The 25,708-nt window shown below is 48.4% G+C and overlaps 1 protein-coding gene across 1 annotated transcript; it reads right to left on the bottom strand.

The window, feature by feature from the left end:
- Positions 1-420: 420 nt before the first annotated feature.
- APCDD1L (APC down-regulated 1 like) lies at positions 421-24,040 on the bottom strand (the record flags this gene model as incomplete). The annotated part of the gene is made up of 4 exons (XM_082325922.1): positions 421-7,378; positions 10,008-10,566; positions 11,128-11,257; positions 24,004-24,040. 4 exons carry the CDS (start codon positions 24,038-24,040, stop codon positions 6,614-6,616), a joined length of 1,491 nt encoding a protein of 496 aa, XP_082182048.1. The 3' UTR covers positions 421-6,613.
- Positions 24,041-25,708: the final 1,668 nt, after the last annotated feature.

Genomic DNA, 25,708 nt, shown 5'->3' with positions numbered 1-25,708 from the left:
GGGATTTATTGTTCCAGCAGGGCAGTGCTGATCCTTTGACCACGTCCAATAAAGGTTTCTTTATATTATGCTGACAGCTTCATGTGTACTGAATCGCTTTGTCTAAGGGGCGTCAGTGCAGAAGTGACATTACTCATTGGGCTGTTACTAACTTTTATTTTGATTAGCTTCAGAGGACAAAGTAGTTGTGTGTTTCCACTATTCAAATCTGCTTAACTATAAAATTTGTTTGTTTTATTAATGGGTTGATTTTTTTTTTACTGGACAAATGTAGATTATTTTTTAAAATAACACAAGAGCCAGCCAGAAATCTCGTACAGGTAATATTCTAATAAGCAAGTACTTGCACACTTCCAGAATGACGCTATACCTGTCATTTACTGCGCCGTTTCCTGTGGCTTCGCTTCCTTTTACAGAACTGCTTTCACATTTGTACTTTGAAGAGTACAACTTTTGAAAACTTTACTAAACTTCCACGTAGATCTTTTTCGCCTCCCAGTCCAGGCCTAAGTTTGTCCTGAAGCTTCTGCGTGAGTGAAAACTGCGAAAAGGAACGCTGAGTCGCTGAGTACAGAAACAAGGCTGCTTTTCCTTGAAGCAAACTTGAACTTTGGATCTTTCCTCCTATGGTCTGTCATTAGAAAATGGCCTTTTCCAGATGGCAAAACAAAAGAAGTTAAGAAAACAAATGAATTAAGAAGAATTAATTGAAGCTGCATATTACAAGTTGACATTATGCATCTGGCATTTCTGTTTATGTTTCTGCATCAGTACCTTTCATTCCTATTTAATAAGTTCCGAATTTTGTGATTTTTTTTCAAGATTTTGAAGTGCCTGTGAAGAACTGAACAACAGCCCGTAGTAAAGTATTGTTCCCAGTTTAGCTGTACTTCATTTTTTTAATCAAATCTTTTTCTTCAGTGGATAAACTCACAAGATTAGAAAAGCCTCTTGAACTCCCTCATGTTTGAGTTGGCAAAATTCCCGCACGCAATTATCCACACACAACTACTTTTAAAAGGCCTTTACTAAGGCTGTACAAAGCCAAGCACTCAGAAGTTAGGAAATGGCAAAACCAAGTTTGTGCACTGTTAGTTTGGCCGCTTTTTGGGGGTGCGTTGCAGTATCCGACCAAGGCTTCGGCACCTGGTCAGAAAGTGAGCGAAGGCTGCCCAGAAGGGGTCTGCTGCTGCCCAGCTTCGTGTGCCTCACCGTATGTTATCTTAACTGCTCTTAAGATACGCATAGTTAGGTTTTTAAAAGTTGAACTTAAAAAACGGCATCGTGGTATTACACGTAACCCACGTGTGTGTCAGGACTGAATCCTTTGTGTTTTGCATATGGGCGCCCGTTCTCGACCTGAGCCTGCGATGCAGCGGTGAGTAACGCCGGGCTGAAGCAGCAGGCTTTGTTTTCACATCTCGCTGGCAGGCCACACGCGAGCGTGATGGGAGCCAGGAATTTGTGCTTCAGTTCTGAGCCCAAAAGAGCGTTTCTGTGAGGCTTGCAGACTCTCCAGCCCAATTTCTTTCCGGACCTATTCTGCCTGAGCTGTCAAATCTCACTCCATTCCCTCCCTCAGCCCTTTGGTTCAATCCAAGTCATCCTTGTTCCTTCACTGCAAAGAAACCGATGTTCAGCCCAGCATCTTTAAATGGCTTTTCTTCCCTGCTGCCTATTTATTTTCCATCTCGGTCTCTTTCTTCCCATTGCCCTTCCAGTCCTGCTCCTCCCCGGCTGCCCGTCGCGGGCGTCGGGCCCACGGCCGCGCTCGGGGGCTGCCTGGCAGCGCGCTCCCGGGCCCAGCGCTGCTCCCGGAGGCCTTCCCCCTCCGGGAACCACTCGCCTTTCTGCTTCCTCTCTGATCAAATTTGTTCCCTTCGCTCCGTGTAGCGTTTGGAGCAATGAATCTTGTCAGCCATCTCCTTTCTGTCTCCAGCTTTTTTGCTGTTTCAATGCAGTATATTTAAAATAAATAGCATGCTTTTATATTCAGTGCGGGTTTATCAAATGAAGCACTAGCTCAATGCTGTTAATATATCCAAAAGCGTTTTAAAACTTTTTGTGTGTTTTGTTTAAGAATTGTTTGGGAAATCTAGAATGCAAAATACATTCTGAGCTATTTTATACAGGGGGGCATGAAGGTAGCTAGTAGGAAAAATAAGTTGCTGCTAACCGAGCTCTGAAGAGATCAGACCCACGACTGTTTGTCTGGCAAACTCAGCTCATGCTTTACATTTTTGTGCCTGCTAGACAAGCAGAAAATTGCAAAGGCAAGTCGTCTGAGTAGCTTATGATATTAAAGAAGGTATGAAGACATTCATGCTCAGGCTTAGTGCAGGAAGCTAGTAAATGTATTCGGAGTGTTTGAAAATTATTTTATTTTTCTCTGCTTTTTGGAGTGGTTAAAAAATGATGAAACTTTTGAAACGTATTATATAAGAAGTGAATGGGGAAGCATTTTCCAAGACACGTGTGCCTGTTACCATTGACTTTCAGCTGGTACTACCCTGCCAGGGCATCTGTTAGCCTGGGTTTTCTTCACAGGTACAATAAAAAGGTATATATTTATTTTACAGTTGAAAGGAATCCAGTAGTCAGGACTCACGTTTGTTGTCCATGTCCTAGACCTGTTTTTCTAATGCAGTGTTGGACAGGAAACATGAAGTTATTTGGTTTTGTCTTGTTTATGTCAGGCAAAGATAAATGAGTCGCAGACCTAGAAGTTGGTGACGAGTGTGGAATCCTGATTACATTCAAGCTAGGCATACAGCCACGCAAACTGCTAATAAATGTAATTGGTGCTTCAGAAGGGCATAGCTGAGCAAATTTCGTATCAAATCTGGTAGTGAAGAAGAAATTAGATGGAAAACTGGATTAGAATTGGCAGTTTTCTAAGTGAAAGCTATTAAATGGCCAAAAACCCAACAATTTTGCAATCGAGAAGGGGGAGAACTTTGGCTAACCGCCCATCCCGTTTCAGTGATGAAATGAAGGGAGAAATTAGATGTAAAGTAATATAAAACAAATAAGGAAAAGGGAAGCAGACAGCAATCAACTCAAAATGAGAGTTATGAAGTGTAGAAAATTAATAAGGAAAGCAATAGCCAAAGGAAAAGAAAAATGTATGGGTTGGAGTGCTTGGGGAGGGTGATAAAGCGCTGAAGTTCAGAGGAAATCTTTGCGGTAGGATAAGGACCGTTATTAGATGCAGGTGGTAAAACTGCTAGTGGTGATGTAAGAGAACTGGAAAGGTGATGTCATTCATTAGCAATGCTTAATATTAAAAATTAACATCTTAAAACTCAGTAGGTCTAGAAACCTGCTATCAGTATTTCTAAGGGAGGTGCCTGGGGCAGTCTCTGACCCGCCGAGAAGGATGGCGAACAGGACAGGAGCGCCGGCCCGGGGGAAGGGCCTGGCTAGCCCCACGCCCCCAGGGAAGGGACGAACAAGGAGATGGCTGTTAATGAAGCAGCGTGATGTGAGTCACTTCATTCTGTCTTTGGGTTTCAGTTTTCTTTGGGATTAGCGCGACCTGAGTGTATCTGGGCCCCGGCAAAGCTTGGTGTTTTCTGACAGTCGTACCTGTTAGAAGGTCGTTCAGAGAGAACCATAATGAAACGGGGATGCTCATAGAAGGGTTCTGCTGCGACCCGCCGCAATCCAGTGGTTCCAGGTGACTGGTGAAGGTAGATAGAAAATCGCTACTGATGTTAACGTGACAAAAAGAGCCATACCCAGGACCAGAGCGAGTAAGGGCTCCGCGTGCGCTCCCAGTGCAGTCCCAAGGTAAAAGACTAATGAATAAGAATGCGTTCTTGTTTTTAATTACCATTAGCAGTAAGTGATTATACTTCTGTATGTCTCAGCTGTGGGAGCTGGGAATTTTGGATGCAATTTGGATATTTACATTTTAAAAGAGAAGATGAGTAATTGGAATGGATGCAAAAAAAGACTCAAAAATTACTGGTGGAGTGTGAAAATGCCTTAGAGAGGGCAAGAGAGAAACTCAGTTGGCTGAGTTTATCTACCAGAATTGAGAATGTCTTGATTACAGTGCACAAGTACCTTCACAGGGAGAAAACACTGAACGCTGCAGCTCTCTGATCTTAAAAAGAGCAACACAAGAAGAATCACTGGCAATCAAAGCCAGGCAAATTCAAATTGGAAAAAGGCACAAATTCTTAAGACAGAGTAACTGTGTAATTTAGGAATGTTTCTCCAAAAACTGTGAACAGAACAATAAAAGATATGATATTTATGCAAATAGCTTTTTCATGGCTTTTTTTTCTTAAGAAGTATACTTAAAGGGGGGAAACGGAGGACAAAGAGGCTCCTGATGAGGCTTTCATAGGGAAGCGCAGTCAGCACAGCCCGGCCGCCGTGCAGAGCTGCGGGGCCGCGTCTGAACATCCAGCGCTGCGGGAGCCGAGCGGCCGTTCACCGGCCACGGGGAGCTGGGAGCTTTCTCCAGCGTTGTTGCATCCGTCGCGTAAGTACGTGATGTCGTCTTGTAACTTTTTACATCATGTTAATCCCATCGCCACCTTGAAAGGATCTGTGGTCTTGGAGGAGTTTTTACACCGTGCGATACCCGAACACTTGCTAAGTTTAATACATTTCCATACTATCTAAGTGGGAAAAAAAAGTATCGGCACACAAATCTCATTCTTGGGGGTAAACGTAGGGCAGGAATTGCCTCCCCCCTCCTCCCCCCTCCTCCCCCCACCCTCCGAAGAGAGCACAAGGCTGCTCCCTGTTCTCGCCACGGACATCTTTGGGTCCCGCAGAAACATGTGGCGTTGCTGATGCGAGTCACGGTGACCGCTCTAGCACGGTGATGGGAAAGAGGCCTGCTGAAGAAAAGGTTCGGCCGTGTGTATGCTTTACGTGAGATGCAGCTCTGCTGCCCTGGACCTGCCCCCGTTCATGGCATCTCAGCGGGGAGATCCCAAAGGAGATGCCACATTCTCCACGATGCACTGCCAGTTCTTCAAACGTTTGCCCGGGGATCTCCACGCAGTAGCAGGCCGCAAGACACAACACCCTTAGAAACCGGGAGGTATTTTGCCTGCTGAACTAACCCTGGAGAAGTCTCCTCCTCCACCGATTGCAGAGGGAACCGAAGGCGAGGAAGCCAAGCTTGGCCTTTTTGTCTGTCATTTTAGAAATACAACTGTTCGTACGCATCATTAATATTTGATCGTGCCTGGAACATGATGACAACATTTATGTAACAATTGTATGCATTTAATAAGCATCTCATTTGAATTATTAGTTAATGTACAGATCCCCCAAAAGTATTTGTATGTTATAAACCCCATAATTTATCTAAGTACAAGCTGCAAGTTTGTAAATACAGCATTAAGAAGGTTGCTATTGCATAGCTGGTTTAACAAAACATCCTTTGTGAGTAAGATATATAGGCTTATTTGGAGAGGATTTAGCTACTGGGAGATCTTCTCCAAGTAAGTTATATGCTTCTTAGCTGCAGCAGACAGGGAATATAATTTCTTAGTTTGTCCTTCTTGTCAGTAGAAATCAGCCTGGCCTGACTGTGCTGTCTGATTCGAGCGTCTCCCCAGCCCACGTTCACTAGAGGCAGATTTATAAAACAGCTTTACAGGAGCGAGGCTGGAAGTGACGTTCTGATTGAAAGGAGAGCTGGATTAGCAACTGGTATGCCGGTACGCTTACTAAAGAGGAGACTTGTAGGCGATCTTTTCCTTTGCTCGGTGCGTGGCGAGTGGGAGTTGCGATTGCCTTTGCCTGCTGGACGAGGCGGGCAGCGACACGGGGCCGTTGCTGACGTACCAAAGCGCAGGCCAGGTCTGCACTGGAAAAGCCAGAAAAATGCAGCAAGGATGCAGTGTCTGCAGGCAGGTCATGCTGAAGGTTGGCGCAGTTGTGCACAGAAGCCTTTTCCATCTACTGTATCTTCTTCTCTGACCAGGGTCAGGCATAACAGTCTGTCGAGGTAATGCTCTGTGAGGGCTGCTTTTTGGACGTACGTAGGGGGAAGATGGCACGTTGCCTCTTTGTGCACGTACATACACAGGAAAACTGCAGCAAACGTCTGGAAACTGAGAAAGGCACGAGTAACCGTGCCCTTACCAAGAGCACTTGCTGACTGTTTATCTACTGCTGACTGACTCTGCAGATTAAATTTGCAGGAACAGCAATAAGGAGTATGAAGGGAGGGAACCTAACCCCAAAGAAACTCAGCAGCCGACACTTTGGATGTTGGAATTACATCTGAATCAAGCTCTTGATTAAATCTTAGCAATGTCAAAAGCTCAAAGCAGCACTTGTAATTGCTGTCGCGTTTCCCCCCCCCCATGCTGCTAAATTATCTATTGCAATGTGCAGCGCATCCATGTCACTACATTAAATTTGTACGCAAAGAAGAGGGGAGATTAGGCAATAACGCCACAGGACAAACAGTACGCGGCCAGGCATATCTTCTTGGCATCGTTCACTGTTGTTGGGTTTTTTTAAAAACTGTTTCCAAATCCGAGTAAAACTGATTCCAGATGTGCTCATCTGAAGGATAGAAAAGTCACGCTAGCACCAAGACTCTCTGAATTCTGTGCTGTACCTGAATAGATAACTAGTCCCACCTTAAAACCAGAAGTGCTATAAACAATAAGGCGGCCACAGGCAAAGATTTTAGTGCTTCATTCCCATTCGCATCCTTTTTTCCCAAGTATTTCAGACTAACGTAGTTAGAGAATTCCTCCGATGCTCCAGCACACTGAATCAGAGGTGCCTGATACGACGTGGGTCGCTTGTCTGGGCTGTCGGGACTGGATCCGTCCGTGGGCCTTTCGCCAATGTACAGCAGGCTGCGGTCTTTCGTGTCTTGCTCTGTTTTGAAAAGTTCGTACTCTGTGTGGGGCAGCTTGATGCCCAAAGCCAGACATCCATTAGTGGGTGTTATATCCTGCTCCACCCCAGCACGCCAGGAGCTCGTCAGCCCACAGCTTCCAGGTTCTGAGGAGTTCAGCATCATCACTGTCACCTGGTCCATTGGCGTCACCCGAGCCTGCGTGACTTTAAAAGCCAGCTCTGTCCCGCCTCTCACTTTGGAGGAGGGGATGCCTTGGGTGTAGTGCCCAGATGCGTAGATGGTGAAAGTCGGCTCTTTGCAGAGCGGGTCGGAGTAGTGATAGTAGTAACCTTCCCAGGTGTGGTTGTTACCGTGGAATATGAAGTACCTGGTCAGGAAAAGCACTGCAGGTCGGACCTCGCAGTGGGTGCTCACCCAGCTGCCGCTGAGCTGCATTGGCAGCTGAGCCCTGGCAGGGAGGATGGGTGGGTGGTGTTCATCAGCTCTGTATATAATCCCACAGGCCGGGCAAGGATGCACATGGTGCTGCAGAAGACAAAAAATAACGTTTTTGTAAACTGATAGGCAAAAATCCCTTTCAGAGTATTTTAAAAGCTGAAACTCCCCTCTCCTGCACCAGGGTGTTCAACTGCAATGAACTTGGCCCACGACATTCAACCAGATTAAGCGAGATAAAGCACTGCCCTGGCTCTTTGCTATTCTGGTACCTCGGGAAGGCCGAAAGCACGGCACCTTCTGCTTCCCCCTCGCCCCTTCCCACCCCGGCTGCACAGAGCCCCTGCCCAGGCTCCCGCGGCTGCGTTTGCAGGTCGCCAGGGTTTGCCACGCAGCCAGAACGGGCGTTGCACCCGAGAGAGAAGAAAAGGACCTACTGCGAAACGAGGACCTTAGGGAGGTGATGGTGCCCCTGTACTCGGCCCTGGTGAGGCCGCACCTCGAGTGCTGTGTTCAGTTTTGGGCCCCTCACTCCAAGAAGGACATCGAGGTGCTGGAGCGTGGCCAGAGCAGGGCAATGAGGCTGGGGAGGAGCAGCTGAGGGAGCTGGGGTTGTTTAGCCTGGAGAAGAGGAGGCTGAGGGGAGACCTCATCGCTCTCTACAACTCCCTGAAAGGAGGCTGTAGCGAGGTGGGGGTCGGTCTCTTCTCCCTAGTAACGAGTGATGGGACGAGAGGAAACGGCTTCAAGCTGCACCAGGGGAAGTTTAGGTTGGATATTAGGAAAAACTTCTTCACTGAAAGGGCAGTCAGGCACTGGAACAGGCTGCCCAGGGAAGTGGTTGAGTCTCCATCCCTGGAGGTATTTAAAGAACAGGTAGACGTGGTGCTTGAGGACATGGTTTAGTGGTGGACTTGGCAGTGACAGGTTAACGGTTGGACTCGATGATCTTAAGGGTCTTTCCCAACCTTGACGATTCTATGATTCTATGACCTGACCTTTGCTTCTCTGCCTGCGCCTCCCGCAGAGCTCCGAGTCAAACCCGGCCTGCAGCCCGTCCAATGCCAGGAGGTTTTCTTGTGCAGCATGCAACTTTTTCTTATACTTCATATATCACAACTGATCTCTTTTTAAATCAGCGGTGTTTGAACATTGTATCGTTGTCTAGAACACAAGCTAATCGTTACCGAACTGCCGTATGCAACAAGGTTAAATAACGCGGTAGTTAACTGCAGGGTGGGTAATTTACAGGCAAGTTGATTGGAGCCTACTGTAATTTAGTCATTTTCAGCTTGCTTTACTGCTACTGTCACCTTAATGAGCGCTGACAGTACACAGTACATTCTGGCTAAATAATCCCAGGAGTTGGCAAATATATATGCTCTCCTTAGACAGGAAATTCTTTGATAATGAAAGGTAATTTGGGGAGAATGGGTTTCTTTAAAACAGATATAAATTTAAAGGAAAAAGAGTGATATTTTCATAAAGAGGGTTAAAAAATAATTCCTAACATAGCTGTGTAACCCTCACTAGCACAAGCAACTGGACGATTAAAAAAAAAGAGAAAAATCCTGTGCCCAATAAAATTATCACTATAGACACGGAGCCAAAAGTCTTACTTGCTTAAACCGGTCGTGTGAAGTTATTTCTAATGTATGGCAGCTTCTAATTATCGCCAAGTGGTGACATCATGTGCTGCTCCATCGGAGAGCTGTTAGCTGATTAATTACAGCGCTATATTCAGAGAGTGAGTTTCAGTATCTTTAGGTTTGGTTTTAAATTAACTTTTAAAAGTGTTTATGTTTACCATCTGGTTTTGCTCATATATATGGTTTTGGCCCAAGATAACACAACTTTAACCAATCTGAGAATGTTCCTTTCGAGGGCGAGAGGGGCGTCGCTCTCAGAGTTCGGTTGGTGTCATTTGGGGTGTGGGGAAATGTTGCCCCCCAAATATTTTTTTTTTTCAGTTAATTCAATTCTATCTGGTAAAGTTCAGGGAGTTTTTTTCACCCCATCTCACTGCTCAATCATTTCTGAATGGATTAGCTATGATTCAGATAGAAATGTGCTTTCCTGGGAACAAACTAACCTCTTGCAAAATAAAATAAAATAAATAAAAATAAAATAAAATAAATTAAAATGCAACCAAGTCTCCTGCTCAGTTTTATTTACGGCAAAGTGAAAGTTTGATTCCTGTGTAATAACATAATTGTATTCAGGGCAACTTCCTCTTCTAATGGCATTACCCCGAGGAGTAATGACTTAATGGCAGATGTGGCTTCCTCACTCCTCCCTCAACCTGGAGGACACGACAAAGAGCGAAAGAGAGGAGAGGAAGACAAACGACGGAGCAGGCAGCCTCTCATGATGTGCAGCTCGAAGCTTTCACCGACTGCTGCAGGGAACGAGGAACCTGCATTGCCCAGGAGAACACAGAGCCAAAGAAAAGCCGTTGACTCCAGGCCCATGCCAACGCAGGCTTGTTTCTGATGTTGGTTTTGCTGAGCTCTCGCCCGCCCCGGTCCCGCTCTCCCGGTAAGGGAGAGAGTGAGCCCCGCGTGCCGCGGAGCCCCCAGGCAGCACCTCCTCATCCTCGTGGCCTTAGGACGGAAGGGGGCTAAGTGCAGGCAGGCGCCATTTTAACAGTAAGGACATAACACACGCTCGGCAAAGCCCACGCGCCGATGAGGGGACCGCGTAAAGACATCGTCCTTACCACAGCGCTCTGCATAGGTCGCTGATAACCGGTGGGTCGGTAGTGGAGCCTCTCAACCCACTCCGTGTGAATGTCCCCCAGGTACAGCTCCTCCACCAGCCGGCTCCCGCTCTGCTGCGGCTGCAGCACGGGCTGGTAATGCTTCTCCACCCGCACCAGGCTCAGCTCGTGCATGGCGAAGCCCAAGGCGGCAGTGCAGTCGCGCTCGGTCTTGGCACTCAGCAGTTCGTAGAGGGCTCCGGGAGCCCAGGTGCGCCCGGGGGGCAGGAACCCGCTGCAGCCCTCACCCGAGGTCTGGTTGATCCAGGTGGCCACCTCCCGCATGGCCTTCTGGCTGTGGAAAACGATGCCGACTTTATGGAGGTGGTAGTCAGCCTCGGTGGCCCCGCGGGTGATCCAGGAGGCCTGGCGCAGCCGGAGCTTGCCCTTGATGACCAGCGAGTAGGAGGGGTCGCGGCAGGAGGGGTCCCAGTAGTAGAACTGGTAAGCCTTGAAGAGGCGGTTGGCGTAGAAGAGGTAGGATCGGGTGAGGAACTCGGGTCCCGGCCGCACCTCGCACCTGGGGAGGAAGGCAGTCCTGAGCCGCCCACGGCACGGGCCGGGCGGTGCACAGGGTGAAACCCCTCCCCAGGGGCACCCGGGGTGCGGGAGGAGAGGGGTGGGCATGGGTGGGAGCAGCATCGTGGGCAGGAGCCTCCCGCACCCGGTGGCCACCCTTGCACTTTGTGCCACATCCCCAGGGAGGAGCGCCGGGGGCAGGGGGCATCAAGGCTGCTCTGCCCGCTTGAGCCGGCTGTGCCCATCAGCTGCACCCTAACGGGGGAGAGAGGCAAGAGGCTCTGAGGGTGCTGGGGGGCCGGGGGGGCCTCAGGCCTCCCCCCAGCCGGGGCTGGGTGCTCGGGGAGGGAAGAGAGGAGGACAACCTTTCTTTTTGCTGCTCAGCTCTTTGCTTTCTCCGTGCCAGGCCCAGCCCGGCGGCAGCGGCTGGGGGGGCAGGAGCCGTGCAGAGGGCCCGGGCTGGGGCGGGGGGGCCGCCCGGGGGGGTCGGGGTGCCTTCCCGGGGCGGGGGGCGCCTTACCCGGCGGAGGGGGCGCCTTACCCGGCGGAGGGGGAGCCTTACCCGGTGGAGACCCAGCGCCCCTCCAGGCGGGGCGGCAGCCGCGCCGCGATCCTGGCGCCGTCCTGCAGGTGGCGGAGCTGCTGCCGGCACCGCGGCTCCCAGCGCAGCGGCGGCTCCGCGGCCGCGCAGGCTGCGCGGGGCAGAGAGAGAGGGCGGGGGGAGAGGGGAGGCCGTCAGCACCGCGGGGCAGCGCGGAGGTCGCGCCCGCTCCCCGCCCGCAGCGGGACCCCCGCGCTGCGCATCTCCTCCCGGCGGCCCCGCGCCCCGGCGGGCGGGGGTCCCGCTGCCGGCCCGCACCGCCTCCCCGGCTGGACGGCCCGCGGAGCACCGCCCGCAGCACTGCCCGGAGCACCGCCCGGAGCACCGCCCGCAGCACCGCCCGCAGCACCGCCCGCAGCACCGCCCGGCACCCCCAGGGACAGCTCGCACCCCGCCGAGTGCCCGGCGCTGGCGTTTCTTGACCGCTTCACTGACAGAAAACATTTTAAACGCCATTGCCTGGAAAAACGCCTTTGGCTGCATTAACTGGAAGAGCTAGTTAAGAGAATGAAACCCCCAAATGGGTTAGCTAAGCAGCAAGCTCTTAGTTAAGGATACAGATTTTTTTATTTTACTGTTTTCCAACTTGAGCCTCATCTGAATCCAACTATTTTTTAGATGAAATTTTCAAATAAAACTGAGTGCTCTTTGTTCATGTTCTCTCTTTCCCAAGCTATTGTTGAAGCAGTAACTGAAACGGGGAATTACAGCATGGGAACATTAGACTCGCCTGTCGCCCGCCATAAGGACAGTAATTCTGTCACTTACCTCATTTCCCATAACAACGGATGTTATTGGCTTAGGGAATGTGTGAACACTCAGCTAAATCCTGAAGACCTTTGCATGCACACATATATATGTACGTATATTCCTATACGTTATTCACTCTTTACTTAAGCAAACGTCTGTTGCGCTCATCGTGAATTTGCTTCAGTAAGACACCTGGGATTTGCCTCTTTATAACACCACAAAATGAGTCTCGGTGAAGCTCCGCCTGAAAGCCCACTGATGTTCTGCTATCGTACAACTGTCCCGTCCGGCAGCGCCCGGTCCCTCGGCCCGGCGGCGTCCAGCCCAGCCCAGCGCTGCCGGGGGTTTATGAGCCCAGCCGGGGTTCGCTCGCTCTAGCTGTACTTTGCAATTTGCCTAGTAGTGTGCTGGAAATTTTCAAGCCAACTTTTATTCGCTACGTACCAATGGTTAGGAGACAGTTTGCTTTCCAGCCTGCCTATCAGCTGGAAAGAAAGATCTAACATACATGTATTATCTTCCCACAGAGTGAGGATGCTGAACGTTTGCACACCCTGTGCCTCAGCCAAGGAGGGCAAGATACAGAGTCGCCGCTGCTCCTCTTAGTCCCTGTGTGCCACATACGCACTCCTATATAACCTGAACCATCCTGTGATCTTTATAGGGCGATTTGCCCAAACCAAACCCTTCACTGGGAAGAGAAACCCAAACCGTCCGCCTGCATGTGAGAGAAGCGACAGCTGAGACTGTGAAGGGCCCAAGGCTTGGAGAGTGCAACCATCTTCCTAACAAGAAGTGCTTGCAGAAGAAGCTAGCGCATACGGATCTGCTGCAAACCATGGGCAAGACAACGAGCTGCTGAGCAACGTCAGCAAAATTCCCTGGCTCGCAAGCTCAGGATCTAACACAAATATAAACACTCAGGGGGAGATTCACAGCTGGGGTCTACCAGGGAGGCTCCCCCGATTCCCACAGCCAATTTATTCCAAGACGGGAGCCTCTGACCCCTGGCATCAACACATCCTACACACACAGAGGTTTAAAGCCTTGTTACAAATCCTCAGCATCCAAGTTGGCCACAAACACAAGCCCCAGACTAAGTCAAATGGGAACTCAGTAATTAAACGTCTGCTGTGCAAGTCAGAGGCTTCTGAACATGTGGCAAAGCAGAGAGATTTCCACTCAAATAGTATTTTATTACTAATCTAGTAATATATAACTTAAGACTTATATCTGATGGACAAATTCGGAGTCACTTCACTCCGGCACTGCCATTTGCAAAGGTTTTACACGTCACAGTAACAGGGTCCTTGAAATGTATGTGTGTAGATTTAAGCATGCAAACCCTGAAACTACCACAAAGGGAATAAACACGCGGCAAGTGAAGCCCCTGGCGAAGCAGGAGAGCAATAGCAGAAGCAGCCTACCTACCTAAAGGCCAGTGAAACCGCCTTGGATTTTCTGTTACCTCACTATGCACTGGAGTGCATGAACTAGCTGGAAAAACGCATTATTAGTGTTAAGGGCTCTTTTTGGAGCAGACTCACGATTGTACCGTTTTTATCATCTTTAAGGGCTGGCCATGGCAGGCAGGGATAGCCGGCTCCTTCACAACTGGTTGCACTCGTGCTTCCTAAAAAGCAGTTCCTGTGAGTCCTCACATGAAAAGGGGAAAATACTGGATGACAAAACCCTTTGCTATCAGTTAAACCTTTAATTTGGCAGCTGCAGCATCCATGCCGGCTGTCCCGTGGGTGCCCAGTTAGTAGAGCCCATTAGGAGCTGGGGCTCTGCATCCTCATCCCGGTTCTGCCATGACTTTGCTCTGTAGCCTTGCACACATTTACTCCTGCGTGCTCCTTACTCCTTTTTTTGCTCACTTGCAAAATATGCCAAGTTTCATCTGACTGACCTATCAAGAGGCCTAATTACTGCAAAGCTTTTGGAGAGCCTTCCGTACAAACATAGTCCAAACTGAATTACACTTAAAACAAACATGAAATCATCATCCTAGAGATTACGGTAAACTAAAAAATAACTGTATTTGTATTAGAGGTAATGGACTAAAAGGGTCAAATTTGCTCTTGCTCATAACCACAGAAAGACTCTAGAGGTGTCAGTGTAGTCGATAGTTATACCGAAATAACAGCACAGAATATAGCCCCGCTCTCAACCCGCTAACTGTGCCCTGTGTGTGTTTATTGCAGCAGAAGCTTCAATATTTGACTAAACCTTTATTGCTACTTTTGGCAGAAACACTAAAAGTCTCCATTGTTTGAGAGCACAGACGCTTCGGCAACGCAATCACTACATTTTGAAACAGTCAATAGAAAAGGGAATTTTTATAATCAGGATCAAACTCCATGGGGAAAAAAAAAAAAAAAAGAAAAAGCCCCTAGAATGTAAATATTTGACATGATGGGAATTCCTAGGGATTTTGTCTTACTTAACTGTACACAAGACTCCAAGCTGGACGCATCCTCAAACCAAAAGCTATTGGCTTGTGTCCAAATTTTGTGGCTGCTTTTCTCTCTCAAATACTCCAGCCCAGCCCCACCAGATCCAAACATCCTTTCAAGCTGGAAAAGTTCAGTACCAGACCTAAAATCTGTAGTTAGGGCACATCTCTCTTCCAAGAGCAGCATAAAGTGGCTGTCACTCATATGTCACTCTGTTACTCAGCCCCTGGTGAAGAGCATCGGGGCAACTCCTCTCTCCATCCTAAGACAGACACAAATTAACTGCTTTATAGAGTTCTTGGGCAGGAGGAAGGAATTATTCACAATTCATCTTCAAGGCAAAAATACTGATTCATAGGAAAATCTAAAAAAAAAAAATCCCCAACTGTGATCTCTTCCACTCACTCGTTATCCCGTCTGTCTGTATCGATTAACCACAAGCGTTTCCAGAGAGCTCCTCAGCACAGCAGCTAGACAAAACAGTATCTTTTTCCAGCTTTCCGGTGCGTGCTGCATCCAAAGTACTGGCCCAACGTCTCCGAGCAATGGGGCTGCACAAGCACTCAGGCAATTAGGAATGCCGGCAACCGGGAACGGCGGCCGATCACTGGCATCAGCAGAAACTGGATCAAGCCTTGAGACAACAGCAGCAGCAAATACTGACCAACTATTCCATACACTTATTTGTGTAAGCGACTTTCAGAAACATCAGACCCACAGCATCAAATGATAGAACGGCAGAACTGGAAATTCTTCGCAAAGTAAATTGTTGGTAAAATTAAGACGAAAGATTCCGAGGCAATGGCCAAGCCTGAAAATGAGAGCCTGCCAGTGGGGTTGTGCTACGTAACTGCTGTATGCTCCGGATTCAGACCCACTTCTCACTTTTAAAGGAAAAAAATACCAACCGGGAGAGAAATACTGTAATATGCCTTGTTGGAAACAAATCTTGTTTGTGTTCCTCCAAGCAGATTGACTTTGGAAAAAAGCAAAGTTGAGTCACACATCTGTTTCTTTATAAATGGAGGAGAAAATGCGTACATTACAGTTTGCACCAAATTAGTTACTGTAGATCAACTCTTCTCCAGAGCTAGATTGCTTAATCTCTTACAAGTTATTGCCTCCTATGGCCAGAATTTATTCTTCCCATTTATAATTCTAATGTTTCAGTTAGTCACCCATTCACAGGGATAAGATCAGTGCCTGAAGTCATGGAGCATTACACACTTCTTCATTTAGAGATGACATAAAACCTTTGATATTTTCTGAGGAATGTTCAGGCTGGAATGAAATGGACGATAAGAAACAAATCAATATATTCTGCATAAGTGAATTATACTTATCCACACAGACTTCATTAACAGAGCAAAACAGTGTTTCTTTAGCATTTTCCTCTCCTGAGAGCATGCAGAATGGATTTTGGGTTAGCCACTAAAGGAATAAGCATTCTTTTAAAAGCAAAGAAAATGTATGTATTTAGCAAATCAATTTTTCTTGCATTTGTGTGGAGATTAAGTTAATGGTGCTTTTAATTCACTCCAAATAAGGCATTCCCAAGAGAACAATTCTGTGGGAAGAGATACATTTTATATTATAATATTATAAAGTTATAAAACTCACATGTAACCCACTCGGGGTGGTAAACTGTATCACAGCCGAACTTTGCCTTTTGCCTATCTGCAAACGGAACCCAGTTCGGGACAGGACTTAAGCACACGCTTAAGTCTAATTGGTTTCAGTGAAACTTAAGCATGTGCTTGAAATTAAGCCAGTGCATGAGCATTTTTCCTGATTAGTAATGCCTCCCTGAATCGAAGCCAGAATGTGGTCAAGTGGTTGAGGGAGGATGCCAGCGCTTTCACTGGAGTACTGTTTGGCTTCTGGAAAAGTATTTCTATTATTCATCCCTTCTCTTATTTGTCTGTAAAACGGGTATAACTACACATAGCTGTTTCACCAGTCTGATGCTCAGTTCATGCTATTTGTAAAATGCTTCGAATTCACTAGATGTTTCTCAGTTATTCTTTCAAGGATGGCACAATAAATGTACCGCATGTTAGCTATCATCGTAGAGCATCACCTTGAGTTTCTGTGCATAACACAGCATAATCATATATGAAATTCTGCAGGTCCTAAGAGGGAACTCAGCCGACTCAAAATTCCCAAGCAGCTAAGGATTTTAGAGAAATCTTCAAAACATACTTTCACCACATACTTTCAACATATTGGCAAACAGGTTCAGACACCGTATTCTATGGCTTTTAGCCTAGCTTTATTCTAAGGCTGCGATCATTGCCTAATTTGTCTCATGTCCACCATTAAAACAGTGAAGCACTTGTGGTGAGTCGACTGGAGGTTTTTAAGGCACTAGAGAAGTAAATGTTTTGCTCTTGGAATCACGGAATCATTTATTTCTCCTATAAGTGTCATGTCCAGTGATAGATGGCAAGACAGATGGGATTTGTGGTAGGGAAGGGAAGAAGGGAGAAGGTATTCTCTCCTGCACCTCAAAGATCTTCTTCAGTATAAACTACATTTAAATAAAATTGCTTCTTAAAATTGCCCTCTCTAGCCATTTGCCTCAAAGAAGAAAACCAGGCCTAACACTGTACATGGAACTGTGGGGCTTGAGCCCAGTTTCACTGGGGTCCATAAACAGGGAAGATCCCATGACTGTACCAACACAGCATCAGCACCTTATTCAGAAAATGCCCGTCCCCATAAATTGACAGTAAACACTCCATCTGGAGAATGAAGGGATGCAAAGGAGAAACGGAATATGAGAGATTCTCAAATGGAGTGAACTAAGCAAGACATGCAAGAGTTGGCACAGAGGACTTGTGATGACAAATAAAAGCACTAGAGGTGGATGTGAGTACATCTTCCCAAGAGATCTCCTACAGTTAATGTTAATCAAAACGCTACACTTTTCAGTTACACAACAGAGCCTCACTCACCACATACTTGCTGTCCTGACAGATACAGGAGCCATTTCACTTCGTGTTTCTCCCTCCCACCTCCCAGAAGATATTGCGCAGGCTCAGAAAGAGGAGTCGTATGTTTTTTCCACAGCTAAATTGGTCAATGTCAAAAGATTTACTGGAGAACAGCTGAGCAATTCCACATGGCCCGATGGCCCAACCACTGTGGTCAGCCCAGCAGTAACCAGCCCTTAGCTCCGAGCCCTGTCCTGCTGCCAGCCCCACGCCGGGCAGCCCAGCCGGGGGGTCCAGGAGAGCGGACGAGTGCTGAGAACGGGGTCTTGCTGCGAGCCAAAATCGGAGAAATCACAGGGCTCCCCTGCAACAATTCACTACCTCCACACAAACCTACATGACAGAGTCTGGGGGGAGACGGATGGTTAATCAGGAGAGGTAAGAACTAATGGGATAATTGCTACGTGCCTTTTTTTTTCGGCATCAGCAAGCACTAAACAAAGCAAATGTGTTCAGGCTACACTAACACATCATGACCTGTATTGAACTCTGATCGGTACTGCTGCAGAAGTTTGGCACGGAGAAATATATAACCAAAAAGTAAAAGAAAGGGAAGGAAAGAAGGGCGATGCCAGAGCTTTCTTCCTTGAACACTGGTGAAAGTTTAAATTTTATTTTGGTAAGATAGGTGAGACCATAGTGAGATGATCTCTAATCCTCGGGGTACCTAGATGGTGAGAGACTGGTGAGAACACATGGGGGAAAGCATTTATTTTCAAAAAAAAAAAAAAAGCAAACCAACTCAGTCCAAGGCTGAACAATACCCCGGGGGTACAATCGTGACTCAGCTACAGTCTAACTGGAATTCATATTCATATTCATATTACCAAATGGGAAATATTACATCTATCTTCCTTAACTTAGATGAGCTGGAAACTCATTAGAAAATACAGCACATGGTTTTAAAATTAATGGCACACCATAATTTCAAATGTATAGAGCACCCATGCGATTTTGGCAATGCCCTCGAACCCCTGCACAGACATTTTATTAGTGGCTACTGTGGCCATTTTTAATGGTGATGGCTACGCATATTTCTTCCCGCAGTGCTTTGAAGAGCAGAACCGGTAATCAGGCCATGGCTTGGCTATAAAATGCCAACCTCATTTTGAACATCTAAATCACTCACATGGACCATGAGTGCAGAGAGGACCACCCACCACATAATATTAACATAAATATAGCGTTTACGCAAAGCAAAATGAGCAACTGGAACTGGCGGGAGTTGAGAACAGAACAACAAAAAATGATTAGGGGGTGGGAGGGATTGAGTTACAAGGCAAGATTAAAAGAGCAGAGTACATGTAGCCTGGCTGAGTGACGGCTGGGGCAAGATGGACATGGTAACAGCCTATAAATATTCACAAAGCATAAACACCAAGGAAAGGAAGGAATTCCTTGCAGTGAATAAAGAGGTTCTGTTGGGAGTGAATGAAGAGAGGAAAAAAAGTGTTTTGTGTATCAGGGTGAACTTCTTGAGGCACAATCTAGTAGGCAGCGCAAGTCCACTTGCTTGGCAGGATTTTGAGAGATCGAACAAAGCATTAGTGCAGCAGGGAATAACCCGCTCTTGGCAGGGAGTTGGCGGGATACTCTGAGAGGCCTTTCAGTCTCCCACTGCCATGGAGCCGTCCCAGCTCCCCGCTCCCACGGGAGACAGCTGCTCTCCTGTGTAAACACATTGTTCACCGTGCTGCTCATCGAAATCACTGCCTGGCCTCCATGGGACTAGAAATATGGGCCAGATGCACAAAGGCATTTAGGTGCATAAAGACATAAGCGACTGCAAGAGGTACTAAACTGCTGGACACAGCTGGGAATCCCAGTAGGTCCCGCAATGTCAAGTACTCACCATTGAAAATCTAAGTCCAGGAAATTAGACTATAAACCCACTAAAGCAAGAACGATCCTTTTGTTCTCTCCTTTTTTAGCACCTAACACAACAGGATTCTTGGCACTCCTGCAAGGATATTGTTTATAGTAATAAAAATAGGATCTAATAGGATCTAATAGGATCTAATAGTCTGAGGCTGCTTGGCTCCTGCAAAGCCAAGGATGAGAAGGGCTTTCAAAAGCAGTCATAGCAGATGGTATCCTCAGAAAAAAAGCTCTGCAGAAAGGTGGTAAATTGATACATAGCCCACAGCAGAAATACGCACGCATGTTTAACTTAGAATCACAAGTGACCACAGAAAAAGGTTACTTGTTCAGCTGAAGCACAGAATTAAAGTTACTTCTAACATGTGTTTTGGGGTCTGGGTGTGGTTTCTAGATAGCCTGAAATTTCAGTCTACTGTTTTGCCTGTCAACATTAGCCAAGTTTTGATGTGTTCCAGTTCTCAACACTGCCGACAGATGCTAAAATCAAAGTTGACATTCAACCTACGCACTGCATAATCTAATAACGGGACTCGCGCTACTCAAAACTAACAAAACTTAGGGGCTTTTCTGCAGCAAAACTTTTCTGTCATTTATATTTTCATCCATCTTTTCCAGGGAGTCTAGCTGGGAAAAATGATTTTTTTCTCTGAAAAGCTTTAAAAATAATGTGTCATTGTAGTTTTGTATCAACAGGGGAGAAGAGATACTTAAAAGCCATAACCTGCCAGTGTCCAGCACTTGTCGATTTGGTAAGAGTGTGAACAAGGTGAATCCCATTGTCTCAGTGGGGAGCTGGGTGTATACATTGATCTCAGAGTACGGGGTGAAAGCCCGCTTCCAAGGATCTCTCTCTTCGACTTAGACAAGGCCAAAATGTCACAGGTTTGCCAGTGTTTCTTATTAACCCAGTAGAAACCACAGGGAACTTTGCCAGTGATCAACTGAAGGGATACGCTTAAGTTTAAAGCATTATTTTAAAAAGTAAGCTCAAGGAAATCTCTTCAAACACTCAGCGGTGAGCCTTCTCCTGTTGATTTATGTACCACCACACCAGCTGTAAGTCGAGAGCTGTTGTTGCACTGATCCAAATGTCCATCTAACAGTGCCACAGGAGCTGAGCTCCATTGCAGCACTCTCAGTTTCAGCTGAATTCAAACTGTGATGATTTAATAAGTTATTCACAGAAAATGAGAAAACATCAGTATGAAAGATCACATCATCACCCTGCTAAAACTCAAAAATAATGATGGATTTCAACCCTCTTATCACTTAACATTCTGGAGCTTTGGCATTTCAAATAGACATCAGAGTTTCTTTCCTAATACACAGGAACAGAACTTTCCTAATTTTGCACTTTAGAGCATGAGATCTTTTAACTCCTTAAAGAAAAAAACCCCACAGATTGCAGATTACTAACCCCTCAGATCTCACACAATTTCAACTAGGTAGAGAAGGAGCTGTTCTATGAATCATATTTTCAGTTTCTGGCAGCACTCTTAGCCTACAGAAGAAGGGTTACACATTACAATTCTCACATTCTCGCTGTCGGTTTCTTGGTATTATTGTATCTGAGATGCACCATCTTAAAATCATGAAGTTAGGAGTTCTCTTTTTTCCATAGCTTTATCTTCCTCAGCAAGTAAGTAAGAAAACCAAAGGAATTGCATAACAGCATTGTATAGGTGCTTCCTAATTTTGAGGTTGATTTTAGCAGTGATTGTATCTCATGCATGAAAGCGTTGTCTTTATAGATGACATATGCTATGTTGTGGGGAAACACAGGATCCCATTGAAAGCAAAAGCTCTTTCCAAACTTTGTTCTGCCAGATGCAGCCTCCCCTAGCATTGGATTCCAGCTTTGGTTTTCTTCATAGCAATTTCTGGCTTTTGAAAATCTCCTTACTCAACAATTTGTGCTTGTGGGGAAAATATAGAAACCACATGATATTTTTTTCACTCTTGCTTTTTTTACATCTCAGCCCTGTTTTTATCTATATCCATATACTTTAAAACATGGCTAACCTATAATTATGGAAAGAACAAATAGAGTCATATCACACAATCCGGCATAATACATTAGTTGTTGATTTTCTGGTCAGCTTGAGAAATGAAGAATAAAAACCACCAACTTGGTAAAAATAAATTAGCTAAGTAAACATTGCCCAAACACATATTTGAACCAAAGACAATGATGTTAATTTAATAGTGAGTACCTATATATGCATGTGTAAATACACCCCCCCCCCAATTGAATGTACTATCATTTATGGGATTCTCTTCCTAATCTTGTAATTGAATGCAACTGCTGATCTTATCTTACCCCAAGACTGTAATTTTCAAACTTAAAAATAAACATTGAAAGCAAGAATAGATCTTTTATGTTAAAGTCATATGGGAGAAGCTACACATGAAAAATATCAGCGTGGTGTTACTGGAATGTAAAGACTTTAATGAAAGCTTAGGTAAAACTCAGCAAGTCTCTGGGGACATTTCCAGGAATGAGTGATTCTTTGCTGCACGAGACTCCAAAATCAGATTCAGTTACCTAACTAAAGTGTTTTTTCAACTAATTATGCACTGGTGTCATCCTCATGCTGATGTTCAGTTTTATGCAAAATGCAGAATGCCAGTCTTGCTCGCAGTGAAGCCACCGGCAAACCTTGCTTTGATTTTAATGAGTTCTGGATCCGACTTAGCTATTTCAATATATGTTTTAAGGTCCAGCTTCTGTTCTTACTGAAATCAATGGAAATTCTCTCACTGACATCAGATGGAAGAAGCATAGGGTTTAAATTACATTGGACTAAAATAAATTGTATGAAGATTTAAGAAAGAAGTATTCTAATTAGACTTAAGTGAGTAATCTTACATAATGCAGTATAGCAGATCTCTGAGCAGACCAACTTGAGCTAATAAAATATATAGAGAAGGAAAACATACATTTCATAACCTGTTAAACCTTATCTTTGGGGAACAACATATGACAAAGACCCCACATAAGGAGAACAGAAAAGTAACCCTATAGAAGTACCTTGCTTAGAGATTTCTTTCTGTAGTCCGGTCCTTTACACTTAACGCAAATAATGTCCAATAGCTGTCACTACACGATTCTTTTGCAATGATCCCTAAGCTAAGCCCTGAGGTGGAGAGGCAAGTCAGTGTGATTATTTTGCTCCCAAAACCTCAGATGAGCAAACTAAGCGGTAGAAAGGAAGACTTTTCTAGGTGTCTGGGTTTCCAGTGTCCAGACTGCACGGGGCCTCAGGGGCACCCTCCCACCCTTCCTTTCACCTGCCCCTTCTGTTCAGGGCTGCAGGGTCTCAACCAAGGGTCTCCCTTGCATTTCCTAGGAAAATACTCTGTCCAAGTATGGAGGAACCTCCCTCAGGCTCTGCTCCTTGTCATAAACAGAAATCATTTTGCCTTTTTTCACAGCACAGTTGTCTTTGTTCTCCCATATGGTCTCTTAAACCAGAACCTTTTCTTCTGAAACTGCTCCAAGAACTGGGGGGTTGAAAGATGCCTTTCTGAAAGGGAGCCGTGACCATGCAGCCTGCGCTGTTCTGAGGGTCTGTCTGTGCAGCTGAGACTCGGTGGCACGTCCCTGGAGCAGGAGACTACTTGTGAACTTGTCCCTTGCTGGGGCAGGTGCTGGATCCTCCCAGGGATAATCCCCAACTCCCAGTGAAACCCCACTGAGAATCACCTCTGAGCCCTCCCTGCATCTGAACTCAGCTCAAGCGCTCACCTTGCCCCGTGCTCCGGACAGGAGCAAGCTGCACTGGCACAGGAGAAGCAAGACAGGGTTTCTGGGGGGCCACGACAGCGATCCCCACCACTCAGGGAGCCGCGGGTGGGAGGCAGAGGCTGAGCCCCAGCCCAGCACCGCCTGGGCAGCCCAGCACCGGACCCCCGGACCTTCTGGCATCTCCACACGCCGCTCAGAGCGGGGGACGGGAAAGGCTTCAGGGAAGCGCCTCGGCGGGGGGGCTGTCCCCCCTCCCCGGCCCACAGCTCGGCAGCATCCCCGGGGCTCCGGGCTCCCTCCGGGGCTCTCCTCGCCCGTCCCCTCCCCAGGCAAACGGCGGCAGATGGTGCGGGGCAGCGCGCAGCGCGCCCGGGGACGCTGCCCCGGCTCCTCCGCGGCCGCTCCGGCCGGACCCCGCGGCCGCGCACGGCGGGGAAGCGCCCGCGCCGGGGGGGATCCGAGGCGGGAGCCGGGCAGGGAGCGAGCGAGCGGAGCTGCGGGCGCCAGGTGCCTCCTGCCCCGCCGCCAGCGCGGCCCGGGGCGGCAGGGGCACCCCGCGGCACCCCCGTCCCAGAGCCGGCCCGCCGAGACCCGCCTTGCAGCCTCCTTGCGCCCTCCCCGCAACCTCCTCGCACCCTCTCCGCACACCCCTTGCAGCCCTCTTGCACCCTCCTTGCTATTTCTTTGCACCCTCCTTGCTATTTCTTTGCACCCTCTTTGCAATCTCCTTGCCCTCTCCTCACCGCTTTCTTGCATCCTCCTTGCCACTTCGTTGCGCTCTCCTTGCACCCTCCTTGCACGCTCCTTGCTATTTCTTCGCACTCTCCATACAATCCCCTTGCACCCTAATTCCTTGCACCCTCCTAGCAATCCCCTGCCTCCTCCTGCCCGGGGGCAGAGAGAGGTGGCGGGGAGACGCCCGAAGGGACGACCCCGGCTCCGGCACCCGCTCCCCCTCCCCTCCACCCGCCCCAGAACGGCAGCGACCGCCGGTGCCACCTACCTACGAGCAGCCCGGCGAGCCACCAGCACCGGACCATGGTGGCCGCTCTGTTTCCTCGCCCAGCCGGCGGCAGCAGAGGCGCGATCGCCGCCGGTGCCCGCGGAGCTCAGCGGGGCGCGGCGCCCGGCGGCGCAGCCATGGGCCGCCTCCGGCGCTCCGGTGCCCGCGGCGGCGGGACCCCAGCTTCAGCCCGCCGGCGGGAGGCTGAGCGCGGCGGGGCAGGCTCCGGAGCAGTCGTCCTGCTCAGCCCCAAGCCTTGCGAAGGGAGGAAAAAAAAAAAATATATATATTTTAAAATAAACCACCACAACCCACCCCGCCTTCGCTGTGGAGCGCGTCCCCCCGGCTGCTGATAGCTTTAATGGAGCTTGGCAGCCACAGGTTCAAGTTGCCAGAAGAGGTGGAGACTCCGCCGCCTGCGCCCCACATGCGGCCGCGCATCGCACACGCGGGGGAGGAGGGCGGCTGCCCCGCCGCGCCGCCGCCGGCCGGGACCGGCACCGGCACCGGGACCCCCGAGCGGGAGCGGCACCCCCGAGCGGGAGCGGCACCCCTGCCGCAGGGCCCGCACCCCGCCTCGGGGACCGGCACTTTCCCCTCAGGGCTTCTCCCTCGGGCCGCGGGGCGCCGGGGCTGCGGCGTGCCGCTCCGTGCCTCAGGGCCCCCGCGGCGGGCCGAGGCGGGTGTCACCCCCGCCCCACCCCCGCCCGGGGCGGTGGGGCTCCCCCGGGGCCCCAGAGGCCGCTGCGGGGGCTTGGGCCAGCTCTCCTCAGCGGGGCGCTGCGAGGGGACCATCCCCGCCTCCCCACGGCCTGGCCCTCCGGCCCGCTGCGGGCCGTGGCTCCCTCAGACCCGACAGCCCTCCTTTATCTTCAGCCTCGGCTGCCTGGGTCGTCAGGAGAATGGGGCCTAAAGCCCTTAGAAACCCTCTCAACATCCCACGCTGAAAAAATATAGGAGCCTCTGAAGGCGACTCCGAAGGCCCTACCTGAGGTGGCGCTCGCCCAGGGCCCGTGCGCGCCTGCCAGCCAGTTCCCTTTCCATGACCCAAACGAGGCCCACGGGACAGAGCCACGATTGACAAAGGGCTTATAATCGGCTCTTGGCACGAAGCTAAGCACAAATCTGAACTTAGTCTAGGACAAAACAACGCTTCTCCTTGTCTGCATTGATGATTAGCAATGAACTGGAAACGTGGTGTTGACTGAAGGTGGAGCGGGTCTGTTCACGGCCCTTCAAGGACAGTAAAACGACGCGTGCCCAATAATGCAGGGAGTGGGCTGCCTTGGGGAGCCGTGAGGGGAAGAGGCCGTGCCGTGCCGGCTCAGATAGTCTAACACTCGTGCCAGTGTCGGCACTAAAGGTTGAGGTTTAGTGCCTTTTTCCGGACTGAAAAACTAGGTTCGGTTTTTGCAAATGAGGCAAAGAAATCAAAACACACGTATGCCTCCAGCAGAACCCCAGGACCCTGCAAACTCACTTTTCCTAGTGGAACTGGCTGTTTCACTGAGTAAAGGGAAACTTTAGGGGAAAAAAAAGCGAGTCTCCAAGTTCACAGCAGTAACCCCGTTGATTGCAATGAGGAGAAGAAGTCAAGGCCTGATTCTGCAGTCACATATTTGCTGAGCAGAGGCTTCGGTGCGCTGGGGTGAGGTCTCAGTGCAGGGTTTATTACTTTGTCAAAATTAATGCGTAAAATCTTTAA

Source organism: Platalea leucorodia (assembly GCF_965183815.1).
Source record: "Platalea leucorodia genome assembly, chromosome: 13".
NCBI lineage: Eukaryota > Metazoa > Chordata > Aves > Pelecaniformes > Threskiornithidae > Platalea > Platalea leucorodia.
This window is presented reverse-complemented; position numbering and strand designations above follow the sequence as displayed.